This window comes from Oncorhynchus keta, chromosome 10 (assembly GCF_023373465.1).
Source record: "Oncorhynchus keta strain PuntledgeMale-10-30-2019 chromosome 10, Oket_V2, whole genome shotgun sequence".
NCBI lineage: Eukaryota > Metazoa > Chordata > Actinopteri > Salmoniformes > Salmonidae > Oncorhynchus > Oncorhynchus keta.
Window position 1 is genome coordinate 58,970,917 of NC_068430.1, and position 26,108 is coordinate 58,997,024.

The window sequence follows — 26,108 nt, forward strand, 5'->3', positions numbered from 1 at the left end:
AAACTTAACAGTTGGCACTACGCATTTGGGCAGGTAGCGTTCTCCTGGCACCTGCCAAACACAGATTAGTCTGTCGGCCTGCCAGATGATGAAGCATGATTCATTGCTCCAGAGAGCGTGTTTTCACTGCTCCAGAGTCCAATGGCGGCGAGCTTTACATCACTCCAGCCGACACTTGGCATTGTGCATGGTGATCTTAGGCTTGTGTGTCGGCTGCTCGGCTATGGAAACCCATTTCATGAAGCTCCCAACGAACAGTTCTTGTACTGACATTGCTTCCAGAGGCAGTTTGGAACTTGGTAGCGACAACAAGAAGGAAACCTGTACAGAATAAAAATATCACAAAACATGCATCCTGTTTGCAATAAGAAACTAAAGTAACACTGCAAAAAAATGTGGCAAAGATATTAACTTTCGCAGTGCTGAGGTGTCACTACAGCCTTGGGTTCAATCCCAGGCTGTCATAGCCGGCCGTGACCGGCAGACCCATGAGGCGGCGCGCAATTGGCCCAGCGTCGTCCGGGATTGGCCGGTCGGGATTTCCTTGTCTCATCGTGCTCTAGCGACTCTTCGTGGCGGGCTGGGCGCCTGCAAGCTGACTTCGGTTGTCAGTTGTACGGTGTTTCCTCCGATAGATTGGTGCAGCTGGCAAGAAGCAGGGTGGCTTGGTAGGGTCGTGTTTCGGAGGATGCATGGTTCTCGACCTTCGCCTCTCCTGAGTCCATATGGGAGTTGCAGCAATGAGACAAGACTAACTACCAATTGGATATCATGAAATTAGGGAGAAAAGGGGGTAAAAGTAAAACAATTGTTTTTTAAATAACTTCCATGTCCTGAATACAAAGTGTTGTGTTGTGTAGAATTTGCCCCAAACATATCACTGAGTACCACTTCATATTTCCAAGAATTGTGGTGGCTGCATCACGTTATGGGTATTCTTTTCATCAGCGAGGGAGTTTTTTTTTAGGATAGAAATAAATGTAATAGAGCTAAGCACCGATAAAATCCTAGAGAAAAACCTGGTTCAGTGCTTTCCAAAAGACACTGGGAGACAAATTCACCTTACAGTAGGACAATAACCTAAAACACAAGGCCAAATATATAATGGAATTGCTTACCAAGATGATGTTGAATGTTCCTCAGTGTCCTAGTTACAGTTTGGACTTTAATTGGCTAATGGCTATGGCAAGACTTGAAAATGGCCGACTAGCAATGATCAACAATAAACTCGGCAGAGCTTGAAGAATTAAAAAAGAATAAATGTGCAAATACTGTACAATACAACTGTGCAAAGCTCTTAGAGCTGTGAGAAAGACTCACAGCTGTAATGGCTGCCAAATGTGATTCTAACATGTATTGACTGAGGGGTGTGAATACTTCTGTATTTAATTTTCAATACATTAGAAAAATGTTTTAAAAGAATGTTTTACAAATATGTTTTCCCTTTTTCATTATGGGGTAGTGTGTATAGATGGGATTCCATTTTGAATTCAGGCTGTAACACAACAAAATGTGAAATAAGTCAAGGGGTATGAATACTTTTTGAAGGCATTGCAAATTCCTTATATCATATCATAAACCCAAAACAAGGACCGATTGGTCCATGTGTGTTTTTGTTGTTATAGGAGATTTTGTAAACGAACTGTACAATGGAGAGCAGATATGCTACTTCTATGTGCAAATCTGATGGAATACGTCTTCATGTTGTACCATTATTTATTTCTTTGTTTATTTCTTTGTTGAAGTCACATAAATATGCAAAGTCTCACATGACGACAACAAAAACAATGTAGTGTGTCTAACTTAAGGTGATCTCATTAATAAGGGATTTATAAAAAGGTAAACAGGAGGTACAATTCATTAATAGAAATGAATGGAAATCTGGCATACTCACCCAAAAGGTCACCAGAAAAGTTGACCGGCAGGACGATGCCCACAGACAGAACCCCAACAACCACCAGCTGGCCGATGATGTGGCGCTGGAAGGAAAGGTAGTGCACGGCGTCCTCACCACACTTCTCCCGGATCTCCTCGTCCCTAGGTGGGGTGAGGGCAGGAGAAGTGGATTCACTTTTGGAGTATAAATCGAGCCCCATTCACACAGAGACAATACCCTTATTTTTTAAACCTTTTGACCTTATTTTTGGTGAAAGAGGTAGGAGGTACATTTTTTACATTTGAATTAAAACCACTCAAGAGACTTACCCAGAAACTCACAGCCCACAACTCACAGGTGATTCTAACATGTATAATCACCTGTGAGGGTTGCATACTAATCTAATCAAGATACATTAGTGTTTATTTTGCTTTTATATATATATAAAAAATAGAAATATATATAATTCTTTTTACATTTTTTGTATTTTTTTTATTTTTTTTTTACAAATGTTAGAATTTTTCTTTCACTTCAAATTTGACTTTAGCATATTTTGTGTAGATCATTGACCAAAAAAAATGACAATTAAATGTGGGAAAATGGGTGTGAAAACTTTCAGAAGGCACTTCAATATTATTTGGTTATCTGAACGATATGAAAAATACTTTCAAATATCATTTGCTTTTCTGAGACCTGTACTTGAATAACAAAGGAAATAATTATTTATTTTTTTAACTATATTCGACTACCTAGATTATTTGAACAGTTTAAAACAAACTACAAAATACAACTATTTTCTGCCCAGGTCTGTGACCAGCAAGACTTATATATTTTTTTTATTACTATATGTGGGAATTTAGCTGTGTTTTTTGAAGGTAAATTCATTAACACTTGTATTGTTAATTTCTATTTCAAACAGCCCCCATGGTTTAACAACCCAGCCCTTCCAAATTGCCGGTTGCGCACTGATGTGTACAAAAGGGATACATCTAAAACAATATATTTTTTCAAACAAAGGCCATTTACCCTCTAAATAAATAGTTTGAGCATTTCTTGTTTGTGGGGAATGTAAAAACTACTGTATTACAGTATTTAATTGTATGTATTACGGCAGGGGAGTCCCATCTCTTTTTCAAGGGAGCCCTAGATGACAAGACCAAGCAACCAAGGAAAGAATATAGGAAACAAAGCAAAATACACAAAAAAAAAACGATTATAAAAAATAAAAAAACACATTCCCCAGTGAAGAGGTCCCTCTACCAACAATCTGAATTGCCAGGAAAGGCACCAATGCGTCCAACTGTAGGGTTTTCTGAAGATTCTTAGCACATCACTCATAGAACAAACTAAAAGCAGTTTTAACTAAATCTGTAGTGACAGAAGGAATTTCAAGATTTAGCCATCCCTGCAACAGGATATGGCATCTCATACTTCAATAGGCTAGTTACAATGTTAGGTAATACAGGTGTTTTAGCAAACAGGCTTTAAAATAAACAGAATGCAATGTTTTGACCTACGCAAAGTCAGAGGGCCATTCAGATAGGGAATGCAGTGATGAGTGCAAAACCTGTTGCCTGTAATAAAGCAAAGTGCACTGCATCTAACAGCTTTAATGAAGTGGCAGCTGCAACAATGTAGAAGGTGTCGCCATAGTCTAGGACTGGTAGGAACGGCGACTGAAAGATCTGCTTCCTGCAATTAAGCAAGAGGCGTAACCTGTTGCTATAGAGCCTAGTTTTATTCTCAACTTCTCAGTTATCCAAATGCCAGATATTTGTAAGCAGAGATATGATCAAGTTTGGCACCATTCAAGGTACAGCTCTTTAGAGTCATTGTTGAGCGCTCTAGAAAACATATACCTCGTTTTTCCAGTATTTAATACACATTTCAGGGCAATTAGTGTTTTTCGTAAGAATGAAAGCAGTCTGTAGGTCAGACAGAGCCTTGTTCACGGTGGAGGGGAATAAAATACACAACAGTATTATCCGCATACAGGCGCAATTTACAATTATTCACAGAAAAAAACAATATTGTTCATGTTGATGGCAAAAAGTACTGCACCCAGAATCAGCCCTTGCAGAACACCTTTTGTTATATTAAGGAAACTTAACATTATCAATATATACATATTATGTTAGATCTGTCAAGTAGTTTTTAAAGGAAAGGTTCACACAGCCGAGTTATTGGGGTTCAAGCAGACAGAAATCCGGCCGGTATGACGTAGAACTGATTAAGTCGCTCTCACTACACTGGAAGTTAACAGGAATATGACATTTAGGATTGCAAAAACATCTATCGTACAGGTCAAATTTCAATACTGGCCGATGTCAAAACTCAGGAGGATGTCTTCTCTCGAATGAGCCATTGATTATATTTTTTGTGATATTTCTACAGAGATATTATAGAAAGGAGATAGTAATCAAATGAATAATGGAACGTATAAACCCCACCCAGCAGACTGTCGACTAATCGCATTCACATTGTCATCTGCGTCACGCGGTTGCTAAACTAATCGTCACGCAATCCCTTCTCAAAGTCAGTATACATGTCGAGGAATGTGCCTATTTTCCTCGAAAGTAGGCAATGTAACGATTCCAAAGCTATACGATATTACAGATAGCAAGTTAATTATCACACATCTCGGAAAATATTTGTAATGTTGTACTTCTTTTTGACAAAATTCGTGTTAATGTTGGGTTTTGAGCTAGCGCCCAACAGACTCCCATTCACACTTTGCAGGAGAGTACGCCTTCACACAGAATGCACCGCGCGGCCCAATGCCGTAGCGCGGGCAACGTTTACCATCTCTTCAAATGTCAAACCCCACCCTGAGGCGCATTATCCACAGGTTGAACATGGTGAGATTGGAGACTCCTAAATTGATAGCTGTAAAATTGCCTAAAGAAGTTGCACTAACTAGCCACTGGACATGCTGATATTGTATTTGGGATGCAGCATAGATGGTGCTATGTCCCGGTCTAAAAACAGACCGGTGAACATTCTGGATACATTTCATAGATAAGAAAGATTGTAGCTGAGAATTAATCAATCAAGTATTGATACGTTGATAACACACTCACTTACTTTATTCTGAAGATGGCAGTTAACCAGGAACAGAAGCCCTGCAATGTAGACATGCACCATGACAATCAGACATTTGAAAAAAATGCAGTTGAAAACATTTTCAATACATGGAGATTTAAAAATAAAATAAAAATGAAATTCCACACAATCAAATAATTTGACAGTGGTGATGCATTATTAAGTGTTTTCGGTTTTAGTCCCCAATTCAATCAACTGCAGATACAGAACAAACCAGCACTGTTTTTTATTTATCAGAGGTGTTAAATCCAACATAGCAACATGCTATTCTCATAGTCATTGGATGTTGATGTGAAATCTAAACTCAAAACACAGTGTAAACATTTAGAATTAAACTACGGTGTTCCTTTATCTGCAATTTATTTAATTGGGGTCCAAGTACTGTATGACCAGAGAGGGCAATAAACAGGGGACTGTCTGGGGTAAAGCCAACGTGATCAGGACAGCTATAGCAGTGGCCCAATCGTGATGTGAGTTTTAGTGAACAGACAGGGAGAGTGGAGGCAGAGCCTTAGCCTACCAGCTGGGATTAAAAGGCTAGGAGGTAGAAAGAGATAACGGGGACTGAATTGACCTACTAGGGTGATTACAGTGCTACACATGACTTTGGGATATCGTATGGAGTTCCATAGAATGTTATTGAGGGACATTGGTGGGTGGATAACTGACTGGTTTAGCTTATATTTCTGTAAAAGTCACAAGTTTGAAAATGTGTATGAGTGTCTGTTCCACGCACTGGGGCATTTCATCTTAAGGATATTAATTCAAACTATCATCATATACAATATTGTGTTGCATTACTTGGAAGAGTCAAGAGAGATAAGTCTCCCTTATGATAAAACATCTATGTACTGAATCGATAAGGGGTGGGAAGTCTCCATCAGGAGTCACCAAGTGAAACTCTGTGTCTGACGGACCTGACTCCACCCACATCCAAGGCTGGCAGCCAGCGGCTTTACAGTCCTCTACTTATCTTGCATTATTTAACAGGGATGGGAGGCAAAGCCAATGGAGTCGATTAAAGAGATGCACGTGTGACCAGTAGGAGACAACCTCAGTGGTGGGGAGACATTCGGAGGGAGGGAGTAGGGAGGGATTTCTCACGTTATCCCGTTGATCGAAGTCGACAGAGCTGGAGACTGAAGTGAGACGTTCATAGCGGTCTGGCGTTTCAGAATGCAGAGCTGAGGCAACACTGGAAACAGAGGACAAGTGTCAGGCTTTGATGGAGGCACGGAGAACAAGGCAGGACCAGGTCCTGCAACTGTGGTTTAGTTTGTTAATTTGTGGTTTGAAACAGAATGGAATTGAGGATAGAGGAAAAGCTAATGGGGTCGATTCCATTTTAATTCCATCAATTCAGAAAGTAAACAGAAAATTGGAATGTCAGTTTACCTGAATTTACAACATTTAAATAGAATTTGACCCCAACCCACATTATGTTTCACTGCTGCATATCTATCATCAAAAATGTCAATTTATTAATGAAACCATAACAGTTACTCAACAATGTCTGTAGAACCATGCCATTCTGTGTATATTTTATAGTCAGTTTGATAAACTCTCCATCTCTCGGAGGGTCTAACATGACACATTCAAGATCCCATCATCCCTCAGCGGAATTACTGGCCAATCAAGCATTGCTGACTTGGTACGCACAGAGGCGTCAATCAGAAAACAGTTCATTTAGTCATTGTCACATGAGATAATCCTACATTTGACTTTTTACTGTAGATACTATGCACTAACAAAATCACACAACATTTCACTTGAACTCCCCACACCAAGGTCAACATCAACAAGGCTGCTATGTGAATGACATAATAGGATGTCCTGCTCCATGAGTTCAACATTTGTAACTACACAAACATCAAACTCGTGGGGCTGGATAGATGTCTAGATTATGGTTTGTGTCATGACTGTAAAGTCTGGTAGAATCAGCCAACAGTGTAATGACGATTTATGGCATCTGCCTTGTCAGGGAGGTATCAAGTAAAGGGTTACCCCTCACTCTATAGGACAAGAGACATACACAGTGTGCAACAGACCAACACAACTCTGGCTGAGGGTGCCCCAAGTATGCCAAGCATTCAGATATTAAGGTAGGCATCATTGAGGGTACCCTCAAGCCAAATAATGGTTGTGTGCTAGCAGTATAATTTTTAGACTAGAGAAAGGCTTTGAACGATCTATGTTGGCCACCATTGCATTGTGCTGCCTAACATGCCTGAGGAAATACACTATATATACAAAAGTATGTGGACTCACCTTCACATTAGTGGATTTGACTATTTCAGCCACACCCATTGCTGACAGGTGTATAACATTGAGCACATAGCCATGCAATCTCCAGCCAAATTTTGGCAGCAGAATGGCCTTACTGAAGAGCTCAGTGACTTTCAACGTGGCACCGTCATAAGATGACACCTTTCCAACAAGTCAATTCGTCAAATTTCTTCCCTGCTAGAGCTGCCCCCCGGTCAACTGTAAATATTGTGGAAATGTCTAGGAGCAACAACGGCTCAGCCGTGAAGCGGTAGGCCACACAAGCTCACAAAACGGGACAGCAGAGTGCTGAAGAGCGTAGCCTCGGTTGCAACAACCACTACCAAGTTCCAAACTGCCTCTGGAAGCAACGTCAACACAATAATTGTTCGTCGGGAGCTTCATGAAATGGGTTTCCATGGCCGACCAGCCGCACACAAGCCTAAGATCACCATGTGCAATGCCAAGCGTCGGATGGAGTGGTGTAAAGGTCACCACCATTGGACTCCAGAGCAGTGGAAACACGTTCTCACGAGTGATTAAGCACGCGTCACCATCTAGCAATCCGACGGACAAATCTGGGTTTGGCGGATGCCAGGCGAACGCTACCTGCCTCAATGCATAGTGCCAACTGTAAAGTTTGGTGAAGGAGGAGTAATGGTCCGCCCAACATCAGTCCAACCTCACTAAATGCTTGTGGCTGAATGGAAGCAAGATCCCGCAGCAATGTTCCAACATCTAGTGGAAAACCTTCCAGGAAGAGTGGAGGCTGTTATAGCAGCAAAGGGGGAGACCAACTCCATATTAATACCCATGATTTTGGAATGAGATGTTCGACAAGCAGGTGTCCACATACTTTGGTCATGTAGTGTACCATCTTTGATATGCATAATCTCATTTTGTGATTAGAGCTCCACTGAGCAATGGACATGCATTGTCTTATGCTTTAAACGCCAAGGGCCGTATTCAATTCAAACTATTAACTGTCTTCTCATCATGAACAATTGTTTTTTTTATGCTATAAGAAAGCCTGTTTTGGGTTATGTACTCAAACAACATGTTAAAACAAAAAACTGCAACTCAAGGCCAGGCACTACGGGCAAATGTTTTGTGTTTGTTTTACCTTTATTTAGCTAGGCAAGTCAGTTAAGAACAAATTCTTATTTTCAATGACGGCCTAACTGCCTTGTTCAGGAGTAGAACAACAGATTTTTTACCTTGTCAGCTCGGGGATTCGATCTTGCAACCTTCTGGTTACTAGTCCAACGCTCTAACCACTAGGCTACCTGCCGCCCCTAATGACTGACAATGACAGTTTCCAGAAAAATGGGATTTATAGGATATGCAAATATTTGCATATTTAATTAGAGTACCACAGTATGAGTTATAATACCCATAAAACCTAGGAGGTCAAACAGGGAAATGGTTCCAATAATTATTCCACCATAGATCTTTCCCATAGGGGATTTAGAGACGCTTCAAATAAAGGCTGTGTTTCGTGTAGGCTTACCCTGGCGTGAAGTTTGAATAACCATGTAAATCTCTCTAGGGACAAGGTGACTTTGATCAATATATTTGCCCCCCCCCCCAAAAAAAATTACTGATTACTGCCGAATCAAGGCAAAGGTCATCTCTGGATTAACCATCTAACATTAGCTAAATGTAGTAATGAATAAATTTGCTACATTTCTTTAAAACTGACAGTTCTGTGAACTGTCTTGTGCAAGTTTTAAATTGACACAATACTTTTTAGTAAAGGTGTCAGCTAGAGATGATGTGCAGGACCTTGCAGGGATTTGTAGTTTTGCATGATGTCTACTTTGATGAATCCGAGAGTAAATGGAGCCGAATATATTGATAAAATTACATTGACCGAGAGAGATTTACATGGTTATCAAAACTTCACGCCAGGGTAAGCCTACATGAAACACTTCCCTTGTATTAAGTGTTTCTAAAATCCCTAGTGGGATTTTTTTTTTTTTTTTTTTTAATGATTGGAACCATTTCCCTGTTTGACTACTAGGTTTTAAGGGTATTATGACACCTCCAGAGTGGGGCTCTACAGCCTAGGTGATTGAGATTAAGGGGGGCGACACCATCAGTGTGGTGCCTGGCCTCAACAACAACAGTATTACTCCATAATTTCTTGCAGGGTAGGATTGGTTTTTGACCTATTCCGGAAAGACAGTTAGCGATTTTGAATAGGGCCCAAAGTCTACAAATAGGTTGTTTTAGATGCAGCACTGGGTGTGTATTGTAATCTCCCACTCTTACATCCTACAACAGAAGATCTACCACGGTCCAACAATAAACTTAGTCCAATGACGACATGTACAGAAATGGGGGCATTTATCCGTCAGGACAGAAGACCACATTCCACTTTCTAGCTGGATTCCAATCTGAAAACACTCATTTCCTCTGCCTTTATTGACCCCTTCATGGCCCTGAATGGACAGAGGGGAAGGGGTCATTTTTTGACTGAGAACCCAGCCTGTTGAGAACTTGGCTTCTTATCGTCTAACAAAGGGTCCACTCGGGAGGTGCTATCATCACAGCTAATGTCACAAGGATTCACAAAGACGCCACAGCAAGAGGGCCTAGGGAAGTTCACATCCACCCTGATTCACCGTTTACCTTGTATTATTTGCTCTCAGTGTATCATAGTTACCCTTTTCTCTTCTCCGACTATGTTATATTCAAATATGTAAAAAGGAAGCATGCATGTCAAAAGATTCATATGTTAGGTGACAGTCAAAAGCATCAGAGGCCATGGCAGATACACTGGTGGAAGTCAACAGTATGGTTAATGACACACAAGGCACTTATGGTGGGTTAACCAAAGTCAGAGTCGACACCCAATAAATCCACAGCAAAAAGCAGTGACGGAGCCCTCACACCAAACCATCTTGCTTGTTAATAAGATAGATACACATAAACCTCTCACACACACCAACCCGCAGGACACCCCAATTGGAGTTGATTGCAGTACATTATGGAATTGGACTGCACACACACACACACACACACACACACACACACACACACACACACACCTGAAAGGAAAAAAAGAGAGTGTTAGTCCACCAGTGAGCAGGACAAGTACAGTTAGGACAGTAAAGCAACCAGGGAAGAGAGAAGACGACATTGGAAAACCAGGAGATAATCAAAACGTGTTTAAAAACATACTATTCCCGCTCCTCCAATCCGTTGAAACGCTTCTTCGATCTTCACAGTGAAACAAACAAAAAAAAAACAGGAAAAATGAGCATAATCGGCATGAAAAGGAGTACACATTTACTTCATTAAGGTTAGTCCTGGATAGAAATCCTAAAGTGTCAACAAATTAGATGTTACACAATGTATAGGAGCAGGACAGGATTATGAGAGCCATAGGCGGGGTGAGGTTGAGGGGTGATCCATCACATCACATGGGCCCTGATCAAATGTCACCCCACAATCCCCTCACCACACACACGGACATACAACTCCCACACTGGTGACCCCCGCCTCATCACAGCTCTGAAAGAGCCCCTGAAAGCAAGAAAACAACTGTGTGTGTGCGCGTGTGTCTGTCTGTTAGTGCTGACCAATTAACAAAAATGTGGGCCCGGTTTACTCATGGGGCTTTTATTAGCCAATTGTTTTATTATGTGTAGTTACAGAAGAAAAACAAAAATCTTACCAATATTGAAGACCATGACTATTTTTCCAAAAACCGAACCGTAACCAAATCATCCTCAAAAAACATGAAATCACTCAGCACTAGTGTGTGTGTGTGTGTGTGTGTGTGTGTGTGTGTGTGTGTGTGTGTGTGTGTGTGTGTAGGGAGTGAGAAGGGAGAGGGAGCGGGACAGACAAGAAAACAGGAAGTATGTGGTGCAAAAGAGATTGTTCAGTCAGCTGTGGGACTATAGCAGGAAACGGTTTGCCCCTCTCTCTGTCCTTTAAATGAATGGGAGGACAGAACTATTTCAAAGGACATGAAGCACTTAGAAATCTCATACATCATATCTATGAGCAGACCCAGGTTACTTTAAAGTAACCAAATAAGTCTTCAACTATTATTGTACTTAAAAGGGGCCATCCAGGATTGGTACACAGTAAATCAAGGAGAGTTGAAATCACTGTGTTAAAATTGTTAGGGTTAAATTGACTCCACTTGAGTTATTTTAACCCTCAGCGTGATACGGTCTCTGGAGTTAGTTGGGACGGAGTACTTTTTACTCAATTAAGAGTAAACAGAGACAGGGAGTTAAATCTATGGAGGGGCCTCATATTTCCCAGCATGTTCCGTTGCAGGTAGATGTTTTTTAAATAATTTATTTTAATATCTGTCTTTTTGCATGTACATTAATTGTTTATAATCCTTTGTGTTTTACTTTCTGCTCCGACAGGCTTTCTGAATGCAAGTCGTGATATCTTCCCTTGAGTTGGATACCAACAGGGATTGGATATTACTTTGCTAGTTACCATAACGTGACACATTAAGATATGCAAATAAGGCATCACCCTTACACTTCAGAAGTAGTAAACTGATAGAGAAAATGTAAACTGGTGGAGTTGACTGTTAATTCAAAACACAGATAAGTGGAAAATTGCAAGAGTACACTAAAATGACACTAAAAAGAGTAATCAACTATTAGAGTTGGATATTTACTCTATTAGTGTAAAAAATAATTATAATGAAAAACAGCCTGGCATCAAAGACTAGACAGAGTAAATGTAAAGCTGAGACTCAAAATAGTGTGATATGTTACATTTTGTATGATTACAAAAAGACAGGTTACTTAACCCTTTACACACGTGGGAATTGACCTACTTGGATCAGGCTTAATTCAAATGTTTCTTACAGAAGAAATATGAAAAGTATATGTATAAGCAATTGAAAGGGAACAGTTTGGATACATTGGAAAAATTATTAGGTCAAAATTGAGGACACAGCAGTTCACCTGTTAGTGTTGATTGTATGTCCAGTTTACATTTACTGTACTTTTCACTGTATTTGTTGGAACAAAATCTGAAAATACTCTGGATACAGTCAGTAACACAATAATATTTTTGGAAAAGGTGGGGTAGGTGAAACATTACAAAAAATTTACAAGGGTTTGAATGAGAGGACTAATATGTGTCTCCAAGTGACCAAAAACCCCTCCAAAGTGTGTATAGTTCCTAAGTAATTTCAATGCAGTTTTATGACTCAAAGAAGAGTTCAACTATAAGGTGTTCTTTTTGTTTGTTCTCCTAGCTGTGCCCTTGAGGAACTAGGGCAGGGACACTGGTAGTTGTTTGGTTTGGAACATAACTCTGCATCCCCCACCACACCAATTACTGTTATTTACGACAAGATAAGTTCTAAAATATATATATATATATATATATATATATATATATATATATATATGCCATTTAGCTGACGCTTTTATCCAAAGCGACTTACAGTCATGTGTGCATACATTCTACGTATGGGTGGTCCCGGGAATCGAACCCACTACCCTGGCGTTACAAGCGCCATGCTCTACCAACTGAGCCACAGAAGGACCACAAATATAATCTTAAGTGTTAGGCTTTCACAGGGCAATTCAGAGAAACAGATTGTAATTTTGGTGCTCATAGAAAGCAGTCATGAGTGCATTCAGGTGCGTGTCCCATTGCAAATTTTGCAAGGGTGGAGACTTCCAAACTGGGACTCACTTATGGACCAGAACTCTGCAAGGCTCGTCTGGAATAGTGACCTTGGTCTCAGAATTTACTTCCTGTCCAAATATAATTCAAATATATATCTTTTTTTTTTAAACAAAAAATGTAATCCCGTAGTTGACCAAATTACACGAGATTAGACTGCTCTAAGGAGTGACCTCAAACTACAATTTGGTTTTCGTAGAAACAAAACGCTTATGTTAGCATTTTCAGACCAAAAATTGTATTTCACTCAGCAAAGAGTGTGTATGAATTGACACATTACAATATTAAACAGCTTTGGAATAAAATGTTCAATATATTTTCTTAAACATCCTCTGTACCGTGTGCTTATTATTTAACCATTAATATGTTCTTGGGTCATTTTGAGACCTTATGGAGCATCAGGTACTGCTGGAATGTCTACTATGACATGTGCATCTTTTTGTGAAATTACAATGTATATTCAAAACATTTATGAATTATTTATAAAGTATAAATAGCCCACACTTTAGATGAGGCCAAGCAAATAGACCTACTTTAAAAAGTTGTTTATAAATGCGTGAATAACTAGGTTACTAACATTTACAAATGTGGGAGTAATGATTAATAAACTATTAACGAATACATTATAAATGCTTTATTATGTGGAGTTACTATAAAAGTGCTACCGAATATTTTTCAAAACTAATTTGCTGTGGCAGTTTTGAAAATCTTGCATAAGCCTGTGTCTGGTTGGGCAAGGCCAACTCTCTCAATACTCCCCCAGTAGGACATAAGCCCAAAAGGACAACTGCCAGAAAGTTTGCCTACATCGTCATTACAGAGTGCAAGTATACACTGGATTACCTGGACAAGTCTCCTAAGTATACGCTTGTTTTATGGAACAAATTGGTTGACGAAATTCATGAATTCATGATCACTGATGTATAATATGACGTCAACTTTTAATGTCAGATAGTTAACTCTATAAAAATAAGATGGAGGCAGAAAGCTAACCCTTTCCTTTTGTCTTTTGACCATGTCCAAAGTATGTATGTGCATGTGTCTGCATGGGGAAATGCCTGGAGGATAAATAATGAGGTCGATATGAGCAGAGCGACCATGACAAGACCCAGTTCTCAGTGAATGACTGATTCAGTACTCAAGGAGTTCAAAACGTGTTATTTCTCTTCTTAATACACTGCACCAGATCATGTACATTCAAGGTGATGGATTTGATTCAACAGTAAAATAGAGTAAGTATGCTAACTAGTTCGAAATTATTTCCATATTTATTACCAACATACCCAAACCATAGATTAATCATAATTGATTAATAAGTATCCCAATGGGTTACGATAATAAACTGGTGAAAATATTCCCTATTTTGTTGCTCTGCTGTGTGAGCAAACCCTGCAGCCCAGACAGTCGTTGTTCATATACAGCTCCAGAAATGAGTAGTATGTAAGTGACAGTGAGTCATTGTCTCCCTGAATGACTTGCAAACCAATAATCCTGAAGGAAGAGGTAGGAAGGAATGGTGATGGGGTTACTTAAGGCACACAGTCATAACAGGCAAGTCATTCTCACAATTCAACAGACAAGGGCTAATGACCAGTAGGACTACATCAGGGCAGTATACGTGTGTGCGTGTGCATGTGCGTACAATGTAACACCTCAGTCATTTGTTAGGCCTACCTGTCAGCATCTGTCACCAATGCCAGGCGTCCATAATCCCAGGCCACTTTCCGCAGTACTGAGAAGACAAAGAGAAGCACCTGAAAGCACAGAGGAAAGTAATGTGATATGATTTCCTCTTCATTGGTGTTTTTTGGGTGAGCCCCAAAGAACAGTTCTAAAAATAAAAAAAATTGTAGGACCAGTAAGCACTTTAGTGGGCTCCGAAATTATTGACACCCTTGATAAAGATGAACAATAATGACGGGGGGAAATGAACAAATATGAAGCTATATTGTACGCTCCAAAAAATTGGAAAGATAGAGAAGAAAAAAAGTAGGGGTCAAAATTGACACACCAAAAGATTCTTATTAATAAAGTAGTCAAAAGATTAGTATTTGGTCCCATATTCCTAGTATGCAATGACTACATCAAGCTTGACACTACAAAACGTATTAGATGCCTTCACGGTTCGTTTTGGCTCCATTTTAGATTATTTTGTGCCCAATAGAAATTAAATGGTAAATGATCTATTGTGGTCATTTTGGAGACATTGCAAATAAGAATAGAATCATGAGTTTCTAAACACTTCTACATGAATGTGAGTGAGACATTTAGAAGGTCAAAGATCATACCCCTCAAAAATGCTAACCTCTCACCATTACCAAAACCAGGGTAGGTTAAGCATGTCTTGGGGGGTATGATCTTTGACCCTCTAAATTTCTCACTCACATTCATGTAGAGGTGTTTAGAAACACATTCTATTCACAATAAAAGTGACTCAAATGAAAATACATTTACCATTCATTTCTATTGAGCACAAAATCTGAAACACAATCAAAACAAAACTTGGCCACTTTACTTATAATCAAATCGAAATTTTATTTGTCACATGCCCTGAATACAATAGGTGTAGACCTTACTGTGAAATGCTTACTTACAAGCCCTTAACCAACAATGCAACTCAAGAACGAGTTAAGAAAAGATTTACTAAATAAACTCAAGTAAAAATTGTCAAATAAAAATGAGGCTATATACATGGGGTACCGGGTCAATGTGTGGGGTTACAGGTTAGTTAAGTTATTTTGTACATGTAGGTATGGGTAAAATGACTATGTATATGTGATAAACAGCAAGTAGCAGCAGGGTAAATAGTCTGGGTGGCCATTTGATTCATTGTTCAGCAGTCTTATAGCTTAGGGGAGCCTTTTGGACTTCGACTTATAAGAATATTTAGGGATGTCAATTTTGACCCCTACCTATGAGAAGTTTTTTTAATTGTTAAACAAAATCTTTCTCTGAGAAATTGTATCAGTATAAAATATAATTTAGTATTTGAATTACGTATTTTATACAGTCATTATTGCTCATCTTTATCAAGGGTGTCAATCATTTCAGACCCCACTTCATATTATAGGAGGTAGATGTAGTATGATTAGAGGATAACAATAGAAAGGAGCAACATTGGTGCTTAATTCTAAAGGGTAATTAAGTATAAAAAGGCCAACACTCACGTCACTCAGTTCAGATTCCAAACATGATTGAATTTTGCATATATATTTCACATTTTCCTTACGCTGACAAAGACGTGAGTAATAATATGAAATAAATTGACTAAACAAGCCTTTTCATCTGTTCATTGTGTTATGATATCATGTCCATGTTGTTAGTATGTTTTATTGAACCTTTATTTAACCAGGAAATGACAGAAACCTGTTTTGGGAGGGGGACCTGCTATATGCTGCTTTATGAGCATCAAAGAGACAGGGATCTTTGAGGGCACACATTACGAAATGTCTTCAGAACACTAATTTCGTCACCAGACCCTGTCATTTTGGGTGAAAACGCATTCTGGACACATATATAGTTACTGATAATGCTTACCAAGGCACAGCCATAACCCATCACTTTGTGGCCTTGGCTGCCCAGTAACATTTTACAATACATGAGGAGATGAGCATGTGGCCATGTGAATGTAGCATACTTTAAAAGACAACAGGAGATGGTGAGCCCCAATGACAATACAGCTTCATTTGAATAACACCACTGCCAGACAGTCAGCCACTATGTAGGTCAATCCATTGTCCCCATGGTCACAAAGCACTATGGATGTTACCGTCAATTAATCCTGAACAGGAGCATCCTGTTCCACACCAGTACTACAGCCAAACCATTAGGACTGGTCAAAAAGAAAAATTGTACCATTGAACTCACTGACCGACTTGTCCAATTTGAAATCCATAGTTGGGTGGGTGTAAAGTTCCTAAAGGAATTTAATAAAACTCAATAAGATTTGTCAAACCATACACTTCCTCCCCTGTAAATTGGGGACTGATTCAGACCTAAAATGACAAGGACACAAGGTCCTTGTCAGACCAATCAATGACATCAATTAACATCCAGGGAGAAAAGAAAATTAACAGTAATGACGGACTTACTGGTCCAGATTTGAATATCCTAGCCCTGTTGACCTTATGTAGGCCTGTCCAATTGACCTGAGCCATTTCGAACAAAAAAAAATCCTGCGCATTAACACACAAGCAAACAATGGGAGAAGTCGTTAAATATGAATTACATGTGTCAAAACTATTACATAACATGTACAGAGTTTGAAAGATATGGTCATTATTTGGTGAGAAAAAAATGAACCTGTGTTTTCGTGTAGTATAAGCACTCAGAAGCCGACGTTAGTATTCCCAAAAACTTAACATAGCTTATTAGACTATCTAATAGTCATACATCCATACAGAATTCATCCCTTTTCAATGAAAGAATTGAAAGGGCATTGTTGTTGGACAATGACAAAATACTAAATGTTTTAATGTAGATAACGTTAGGATATTTGCTATCTGTTGTGGCACAAAGCTAACTAGCTAACCCACCATGTTAAGTCTAATATTGCCGTCTCCAAAACGGAAAGGTGCCTCAAGCAGTGTTAACTTCCAGTCAATTAAAAAATGTATAAATAAATGTAATAATGACAAAGCAAAAACTGGTTTCAAGAAATGTTTACTAATTATTATTTTTAAAATAACAAAACTGAAATATTACATTTACATAACTATTCAGACGCTTTACTCAGTACTTTGTTGAAGCACATTTGGCAGTGATTACAGCATAGAGTCTTCTTGGGTATGACACTACAAGCTTGACACACCTGTATTTAAAGGAGTTTCTCCCTTCTCTGAAGATCCTCTCAAGCTCTGTCAGATTGGATGGGGAGAGCTGCTGGACAGCTATTTGCAGGTCTCTCAAGAGATGTTAGATTGGATTGGGTTCAAGTCCGGGCCACTCAAGGACATTCAGAGACTTATACTGAAGCCACTACTGCATTGTCTTGACTGTGCTTATGGTCGTTGTCCTGTTGAAAGGTGAACCTTTGCCCCAGTCTGAGGTCCTGGAGCAGGTTTTCATCAAGGATCTCTGTACTTTGCCTTGATCCTGACAAGTCTCCCAGTCCCTGCCGCTGACAAACATCCCCACAGCATGATGCTGCCACCACTATACTTCACTGTAGGGATGGTGCCAGGTTTCCTCCAGTTGTGTTGCTTGGCATTTCAATCTTGCTTCTCATGGTCTGAGATTCTTTAGGTACCTTTTGGCAAACTACAAGCGGGCTATCAGGTGCCTTTTATTGAGGAGTGGCTTCTGTCTGGCCACTCCACCATAAAGGCTTCATTGGTAGAGTAATGCAGAGATGGTTGTCCTTCTGGAAGATTCTCCCATCTCCACAGAGGAACTTTAGAGCCATGTCAGAGTGACCATCGGGTTCTTATTCACCTCCCTGAACAAGGCCCTTCTCCCACGATTGCTCAGTTTGACCGGGCAGCCAGCTCTTGGAAGAGTCTTGGTGGTTCAAAACTTATTCTATTTAAGAATGATGGAGGCCAATGTGTTCTTGGGGAACTTCAATGCCGCAGACATTTTTTGGTACCCTTCCTCAGATCTGTACCTCGACACAATCCTGTCTCTGGGCTCTACGGACAATTCCTTCGACCTCAAGGCTTGGTTTTTGCTCTGACATGCACTATCAATTGTGGGATGTTATATAGACCGGTGTGTGTCTTTCCAAATCATGTCCAATCAATTTAATTTACCACAGTTGTAGAAACATCAAGGATGGTCAGTGGAAACAGGAGGCACCCGAGCTCAATTTGGAGTCTCATAGCAATGGGTCTGAATAGTATAAGTATGTTCATTTTTATATAATTGCAAAACATTCTGTTTCGCTTTGTCATCATGGGGTATCTTATATGATTGCTGAGGATTTTTTTTTTATTTAATCCATTTTATAATAAGGCTGTAATGTTACAAAATGTTGAAAAAGTCAAGGGGTCTGAATATTTTCCAAAGGTACTGTACACACACACATAGATACTGTATACCTATGTGATCATTGCAGGTTAGCATAAAGTCACTAGGACCCCTTTTCTCAAATCCGCACCTTCAGGTCAGAAGTATTGCTGTACACAAACCTGGGATCCCAGGGAAATATAATCTCTGGCCAATGAATCAGTGACAAATCAATAAATTAACTACAGGGAAGTGAGAAAAACCTGCAGCACTGGAATGGGAGCTAGGAATCTATTTGAAATACAGGCAAGAGATCTCTAGGCAGACTCACCAGGAAGCACATGAAGTCCAGCGCAAGGACTGTGGGGACCCCTCCAAAGGGTAGGCCCTGAAGCACGGTGCTGCGGATACGGGCTGAGTAACAGTAGTCTTTGGACTCATTGTTGGCAGAGCAGTTCTCCTGGCCTGCAATGCAGGCCCGGACACCCCCCGGCCATATCCCCATGGTCACGATCAGGTGAAGACCCACAGGATCAGCACTGTGAGCAAGCTCACAGCCGCATCTTCCTGGAAACCTATTGTGGAAGGAAGGAGGAAAAGGAGGGTGAAACCACCGACTTCAGATATCCATATAAACCACTTACGGCAACGAAAAACACCTAAACATCATCACTTAGGGAATTGTGCACTTTATATAGAAATCTCAAAACTCAGATCTTTGTAAATTACAGTTTCTAAAACTAGAACTTGTTGTGAAGGCAATTCAATAAATAGAGCAAGTGTTGTGCCGCTAAGGACCATTTCACAAAGCAGAATAAGTGTTGGGGCACCTCACAGTAACAGAATGACACAGACTCAGATTTTTCACTTTACAAGTATGCCAAAACAAAAAAAACATTGATTGCAAAGTTAAACAAACCATAGAACTTTATGCACAAGGACTACTTTTAACAATTTCCCCAGAAAAATGTACAAAAACACATTTACTCGAACAGTGCATATGTAAAGTATGGTAACAGAATGACAGTAAAATCTCTGTTTTTTGGTGTGACCACGTATTCCCAAAAATAGTCTGTTTTTTCTATTAATTGCTTGTTTTGTTTGCAGAGGGAAAGTAAATGTAAAGTCTTAGCATCTTCAAAGTGCACCTCTGCAGATATATATTTTTTGGGATGTTGCTTCAATCATTTTGAAACACTGGTGTGGTACAGAGATGAGGTAGTCATTAAAAAATCTTGTTAAACACAGTGCACACAGAGTGAATCCATGCAACTTAAGTACATTTTTACACCTGAACTGATTTAGGCTTGCCATAACAAAAGGGTTGAATACTTATTGACTCAAGACATTTCAGCTTTAAAAATGTCATTTGTAAAAATGTCTAAAAACATAATTCCACTTTGACATTATAGTGTAGTGTGTGTTGGCCAGGTTCACAAAAACAAAATGGAATACATTTTAAATTCAGGCTGTAACAACAAAACGTGGGGGGAAAAAGGTCACGGGGTGTAAGTACTTTCTGATGTCTACTTTTACTTCATTATCCTTCCTCCTCATGAAGGAGAGAAATTCGAAAAATATCTTTACGATATGTGAGTTTTTGGTAATGGAATTACAAGGCCTTTATCCAAATCCAGATAGCTGATGTTCTGAAAGAGCTGCAAAATCTGGACCCCTACAAATCAGCCGGGCTAGACAATCTGGACCCTTTCTTTCTAAAATTATCTGCCGAAATTGTCGCAACCCCTATTACTAGCCTGTTCAAACTCTTTCGTATCGTCTGAGATTCCCAAAGATTGGAAAGCTGCCGCGGTCATCCCCCTCTTCAAAGGGGGTGGCACTCTAGACCCGAACTGCTACAGACCTATATCTATCCTACCCAGCCTTTCTAAAGTCTTCGAAAGCCAAGTTAACAAACAGATTACTGACCATTTTGAATCCCACCATACCTTCTCTGCTATGCAATCTGGTTTCAGAGCTAGTCATGGGTGCACATCAGCCACGCTCAAGGTTCTAAACGTCATCATAACCGCTATCGATAAGAGACATTACTGTGCAGCCGTATTCATCGACCTGGCCAGGCTTTCGACTGTCAATCACAACATTCTTATTGGCAGACTCGACAGCCTTGGTTTCTCAAATGCTTGCCTCGCCTGGTATACCAGAGGGACTGCTGTCCGGACCTCTGACAGTCTCTATGGGTGTGCCACAGGGTTCAATTCTCGGGCCGACTCCCTTTTCTGTGTACATCAATGATGTTGCTCTTGCTGCTGGTGATTCTCTGCTCCACCTCTACGCAGACGACACCATTCTGTGTACTTCTGGCCCCTCCTTGGACACTGTTAACTAACCTCCAGACGAGCTGCAATGCCATACAATTCTCCTTCTGTGGCCTCCAACTGCTCTTGAACGCAAGTAAAACTAAATGCATGCTATTCAATCGATCACTGCCCGCACCTGCTCGCCGTCCAGCATCACTACCCTGGACGGCTCTGACTTAGAATACGTGGACAACTACAAATACCTGGGTGTCTGGTTAGACTGTAAACTCTCCTTCCAGACTCACATTAAGCATCTCCAATCCAAACTTAAATCAGCTTCGTATATAAAAGCATCATTCACTCATGCTGCCAAACATACCCAGGTAAAACTGACCATCCTACGGATCCTCGACTTCGGGGATGTCATCTATAAAATAGCCTCAAACACTCTACTCAACCAATTGGATGCAGTCTATCACAGTGCCATCCATTTTGTCACCAAAGCCCCATACACTACCCACCATTGCAACCTGTACGCTCTCGTTGGTTGGCCATCGCGTCATACTCCTCGCCAAATCCACTGGCTACAGGTTATCTACAAGTCTCTGCTAGGTAAAGCCCCGCCTTATCTCAGCTCACTGGTCACCATAGCAGCACCCACTCGTAGCACGCGCTCCAGCAGGTATATCTCACTGGTCACCCCCAAAGCCAATTCCTCCTTTGGTCGTCTTTCCTTCCAGTTCTCTGCTGCCCATGACTGGAACGAATTGCAAAAATCTCTGAAGCTGGAGACTCGCATCTCCCTCACTAGCTTTAAGCACCAGCTGTCAGAGAAGCTTACAGATCACTGCACCTGTACATAGCCCATCTGTAAACAGCCCATCTATCTACCTACCTCATCCCCATACTGGTATTTATTTTGCTCCTTTGCACCCCAGTATCTCTACCTGCACATTAATCTTCTGCCAATCTACCATTCCAGTGTTTAATTGCTATATTGTAATTACTTCGCCACCATGGCCAATTTATTTCCTAACTTACCTCATTTGCACTCATTGTATATAGACTTTTGTTCTACTGTATTATTGACTGTGTTTTGTTTATTCCATGTGTAACTCTGTGTTGTTGTATGTGTCGAATTGCTACACTTTATCTTGGCCAGGTCGCAGTTGCAAATGAGAACTTGTTCTCAACTAGCCTACCTGGTTAAATGAAGGTGAAATAAATAAATAAAAAGGCACAGGCCAATGTAGTTAAACTTGCAGAAGGCAAATAACTTCTCCAAAACGAAATATAAGTGCTGATATTAGGTCGGGGTCATTACTTCAATATTAATGTTTTAATGTATTTCTAGACTTTCTGGTAGATGTTTTCTAAGACCCTTTTCCATCTTTTGACCACAAATATTTTTATAGCACAGTTATGGAGCGGCTTCTTCTATCAAGTGTCTGTCTGATGTAACGGAGCACTGGAATTACATCCAAAGCTTTTCATCTTCTGTTGGGAAACAGTGTTTCCCCTCATATTAGTCCAAACCCAGTGTGGGTCTTCACCTGCTTTGTGAACTAGTGTCAACAAACAGCCAATAACAGAAAAATCCTCCCAGAGACCAACAATGCCAACAGAAGGTGACAGAGACATGGTAAGCAGACACTGGCAAAGACATCCATCAATCAAACACAAAGAGCAATGACATTTCAAGAAGAGCCAGACAAAGGAAATGTCATGTACTGGCTTCAATGATCTCAACTGTCTCTTGTCACAGAGAAAAAGGTAACATTATCATATGAAGGCATTATGAATGTATTACACATGTGCTTCATCCATTATGAAGAGTGAATTCATAGGATGTGTAAACCAAAAAGGAAGGTTTGCTCTTTCCTCTAATCGTGGATGTCAAACTCATTCCATGGAGGGCTGAGAGTATACTGGTTTTCATTACTTCCATTCAATGTGTCCAATGTACCTTTTCACAAGGTGACAAGGTGACAAACAGGTGAGATCATTCTACAGTGGTCCCTGCAGCGTAAGCTCAAACCGGTGTGATTAGAATGGTTATTTAGAACGTCTAGTTCGTTAAACTTCAAAAGGGTATTTTACACACACACACACACACACACACACACACACACACACACACGTCCATTGCAATCTATGCCATAATCAGAATGCATTATTTGTCACCAGAACTTGAAAACATGTGAATAAAACTGTAAATACATTATGCTCCATACATACATGTATGCTACAGTAGAAACATGATATAAAGAAAGTAATAGGAACGCACACATGTCCAAAGTTATTATTTGTAAGGAAAACAACGTGAGCGCCAGCCAGAAAATGTGCCAGTTCGTGCAAGACTGCGCAAATGTCAGCATACTTGATGTGCGGGAAAAATGGGAGAAGGGCTCTCCTCGAAGAGGGATGTTTGTCCAGCTCAGTTAAGCCTCAAATATAAATTGTACGCAACAGTGAAATGGGCTACTTCTATGTGAACGAATGAGGAGGTGGAACACACCTTGTTTCAAAAATGTTGTTAGAAAATAATTTGACATTGGCAAGTTGAAACATAGCCTATAGATAATTAGGAGGCAGCGCGTGTTTACTGTTCTGTTGCGTAAATCACATTTTGGAACAGTGAGTGCATTCTGACATCATTTGCATGAAACAACTTGCGATGGGGGCAAAAGTTAGAGATATTTGGAACTCACATGTGAAAAGATTAATTAAGACCTTTATTTATTTTACTTATATTTAACTAGGCAAGTCACTTAAGAACCAATTCTTATTTTCAATGACGGCCTAGGAACAGTGGGTTAAATGCCTGTTCAGGGGCAGAACGACAGATTTGTACCTTGTCAGCTTGGGGATTTGAATTTGCGGCCTTTCGGTTACTAGTCCAACGCTCTAACCACTAGGCTACCCTGCCGCCCCTGGTGAGAGCAGTTCCTAACCAATCAGTGACCTCATTGATCAATCAAGTACAAGGGAGGAGTGAAAACCTGCAGACACTTGGCCCTCCATGGAATGAGTTTGACAAGTGCTCTAACCATTGTCCTCGACCTTTGTCCCTGTTTCCAAGAACTCCAAGGTAACCTCACATCTGTAATTATGAAGTATTTTGAAAGGCTGGTCATGACACACATCAACACCATCATCCCAGACACCCTGGACCCACTCAAATTCGCACACCGTCCAAACTGATCCACAGATGACGCAATCTCAACTGCACAACAGAGGGATCCTTCATGAAAACCTGCTCTAGTGTGCTCAGGACCTCCGACTAGGGCAAAGGTTCACCTTCCATCAGGACAACGACCCTAAGCACACAGCAAAGACATAGCAGGAGTGGATTCAGGACAAGTCTCGCAATGTCCTTGAGTGGCCCAGCCAGAGCTCGGACTTAAACCAGAGCTAGCCTCTCTGGAGAGACCTTAAAATAGACTTGCAGCGATGCTCCCCATGCAACCTGACAGAGCTTGAGAGCATCTTCAGAGAAGAATGGGAGAAACTCCCCAAATACAGGTGTGCCAAGCTTGTAGAGTCATACCCAAGAAGACGACGCTGTAATCACTGCGAAAGGTGCTTCAACAAATTACACAGTAAAGGGTCTGAATACTTATGTAAATGTAATATTAGTTTTTTTTTTTTTTATATACATTTTTTTTAAAACTCTAAAAACCTGTTTTTGCTTTGTCATTATGTGGTCGTGTGTGTCGATTGGTGGAAGAACAAAACTGGAAAAAGTCAAGGGGGTCGGAATATTTTCCAAATGCACTGTATATTATGGACATTTTCTGAAATTATAATGATAAAAATCTAAAATATATCCTGTGTAGCACCTTTAAGTCTAATCACATTGTATTCAGCGCATGTGCCAAATACAATTTCATTTGATTCAAGTTTGACATCTAATCCCACAGACAAAATAATTATGACATGAACAAACAAAAAAACTTATACTCGAAGATATCAGTTTTTACATGGACAATGCATTATTATCTAAAGGCATACTTTAACAAGCAGTGTAGTGGGGTCTAAAATAGCTCAATAGTGTTGATGTTTTTAAATAGTTCAAATCATTGGTGCCTGCTATGTTATGCTTCCCTGATGAACGTCACCACATTACTTCAGCCATATTTTTCAGTCATTAGTTTTGTTGACACCCTGCACTAACATGAGTTTAGATTTCTAATCAATATGATCCAATCACTCTCTACACATTGTATTGTGGTGAAATGTGTCTCTTTGTGACCAGATCAGCTAGTGTCTCCCTGTATGCAAATAATTTGACAGATTTTCTAAATAATATTTATTTTAAAGATAATTACTAATGCCATTAGTGAATGGTGCTACTGGTCAGATTTTAGAGACCAGTATAATGATGATTAAAATGGTTTGATCTAGATCGGTTTACACTTGATTGATATCCAGGCACCGTGTGACCGACTACCTCCGGACGTGGTCAGGAAGATCTGATCACAATGTGTCTTTTAATCGTCGAAATCGGTCTAAAGATGTCACCATCAGAATGTGGGCAAGATCTGGACAAAGGGCGCATGAGTTATAAACAGAGCTATTGATTCATACATTGTCTGAGTAGTAATACAGTGTAACCTGTTTCAGAGTTCCTAGCACTTGTACAGTCATGCCCTAGATTGACTGGGCGATAAACGAATACAGGTTGGATCCGTATGAACTGTGCAATCGGTCTTGATGTTGTTGAGGGATAAGATTAAAAGGGTTTGGCCTATTTGCGTTCCCCAAAAGATGGCATGTCTGCTTGCTTCAGAGTTCTCAGCTTAGAAATGAAGCTAAGGACTTTCAATGAGTCTTGCAGCTGCCACTCCCCAGGGCGAGCATTGACATCAGCCTTACTACTCGGTGACGGCATTCCCTTTATGGATACTGTGAGGTGTTCCCAACCTATTTTTCACACCTAAAATCATCCCACTTTCTCTTATCAAAAGAGAATG

General features: G+C 40.1%; 1 protein-coding gene across 5 annotated transcripts in view; it reads right to left on the minus strand.

The window, feature by feature from the left end:
* Positions 1 to 26,108, minus strand: part of LOC118389061 (CSC1-like protein 2) — a 91,016-nt gene that overhangs the window by 47,882 nt on the left and 17,026 nt on the right. For 4 of the 5 annotated variants that reach the window (XM_035778783.2, XM_035778780.2, XM_052527364.1 and 1 more), the window contains exons 2-7: positions 19,203 to 19,446; positions 14,600 to 14,679; positions 10,430 to 10,468; positions 6,083 to 6,173; positions 4,961 to 4,998; positions 1,895 to 2,037 (exon numbers count right to left, since the gene is read on the minus strand). In XM_035778783.2, coding sequence (XP_035634676.1) covers positions 1,895 to 2,037; positions 4,961 to 4,998; positions 6,083 to 6,173; positions 10,430 to 10,468; positions 14,600 to 14,679; positions 19,203 to 19,376 — 565 coding nt within the window. In that variant the 5' untranslated portion in view covers positions 19,377 to 19,446. The remainder of the gene's footprint in view (positions 1 to 1,894; positions 2,038 to 4,960; positions 4,999 to 6,082; positions 6,174 to 10,429; positions 10,469 to 14,599; positions 14,680 to 19,202; positions 19,447 to 26,108) is intronic. The other variant, XM_035778782.2, reaches the window with a different exon arrangement.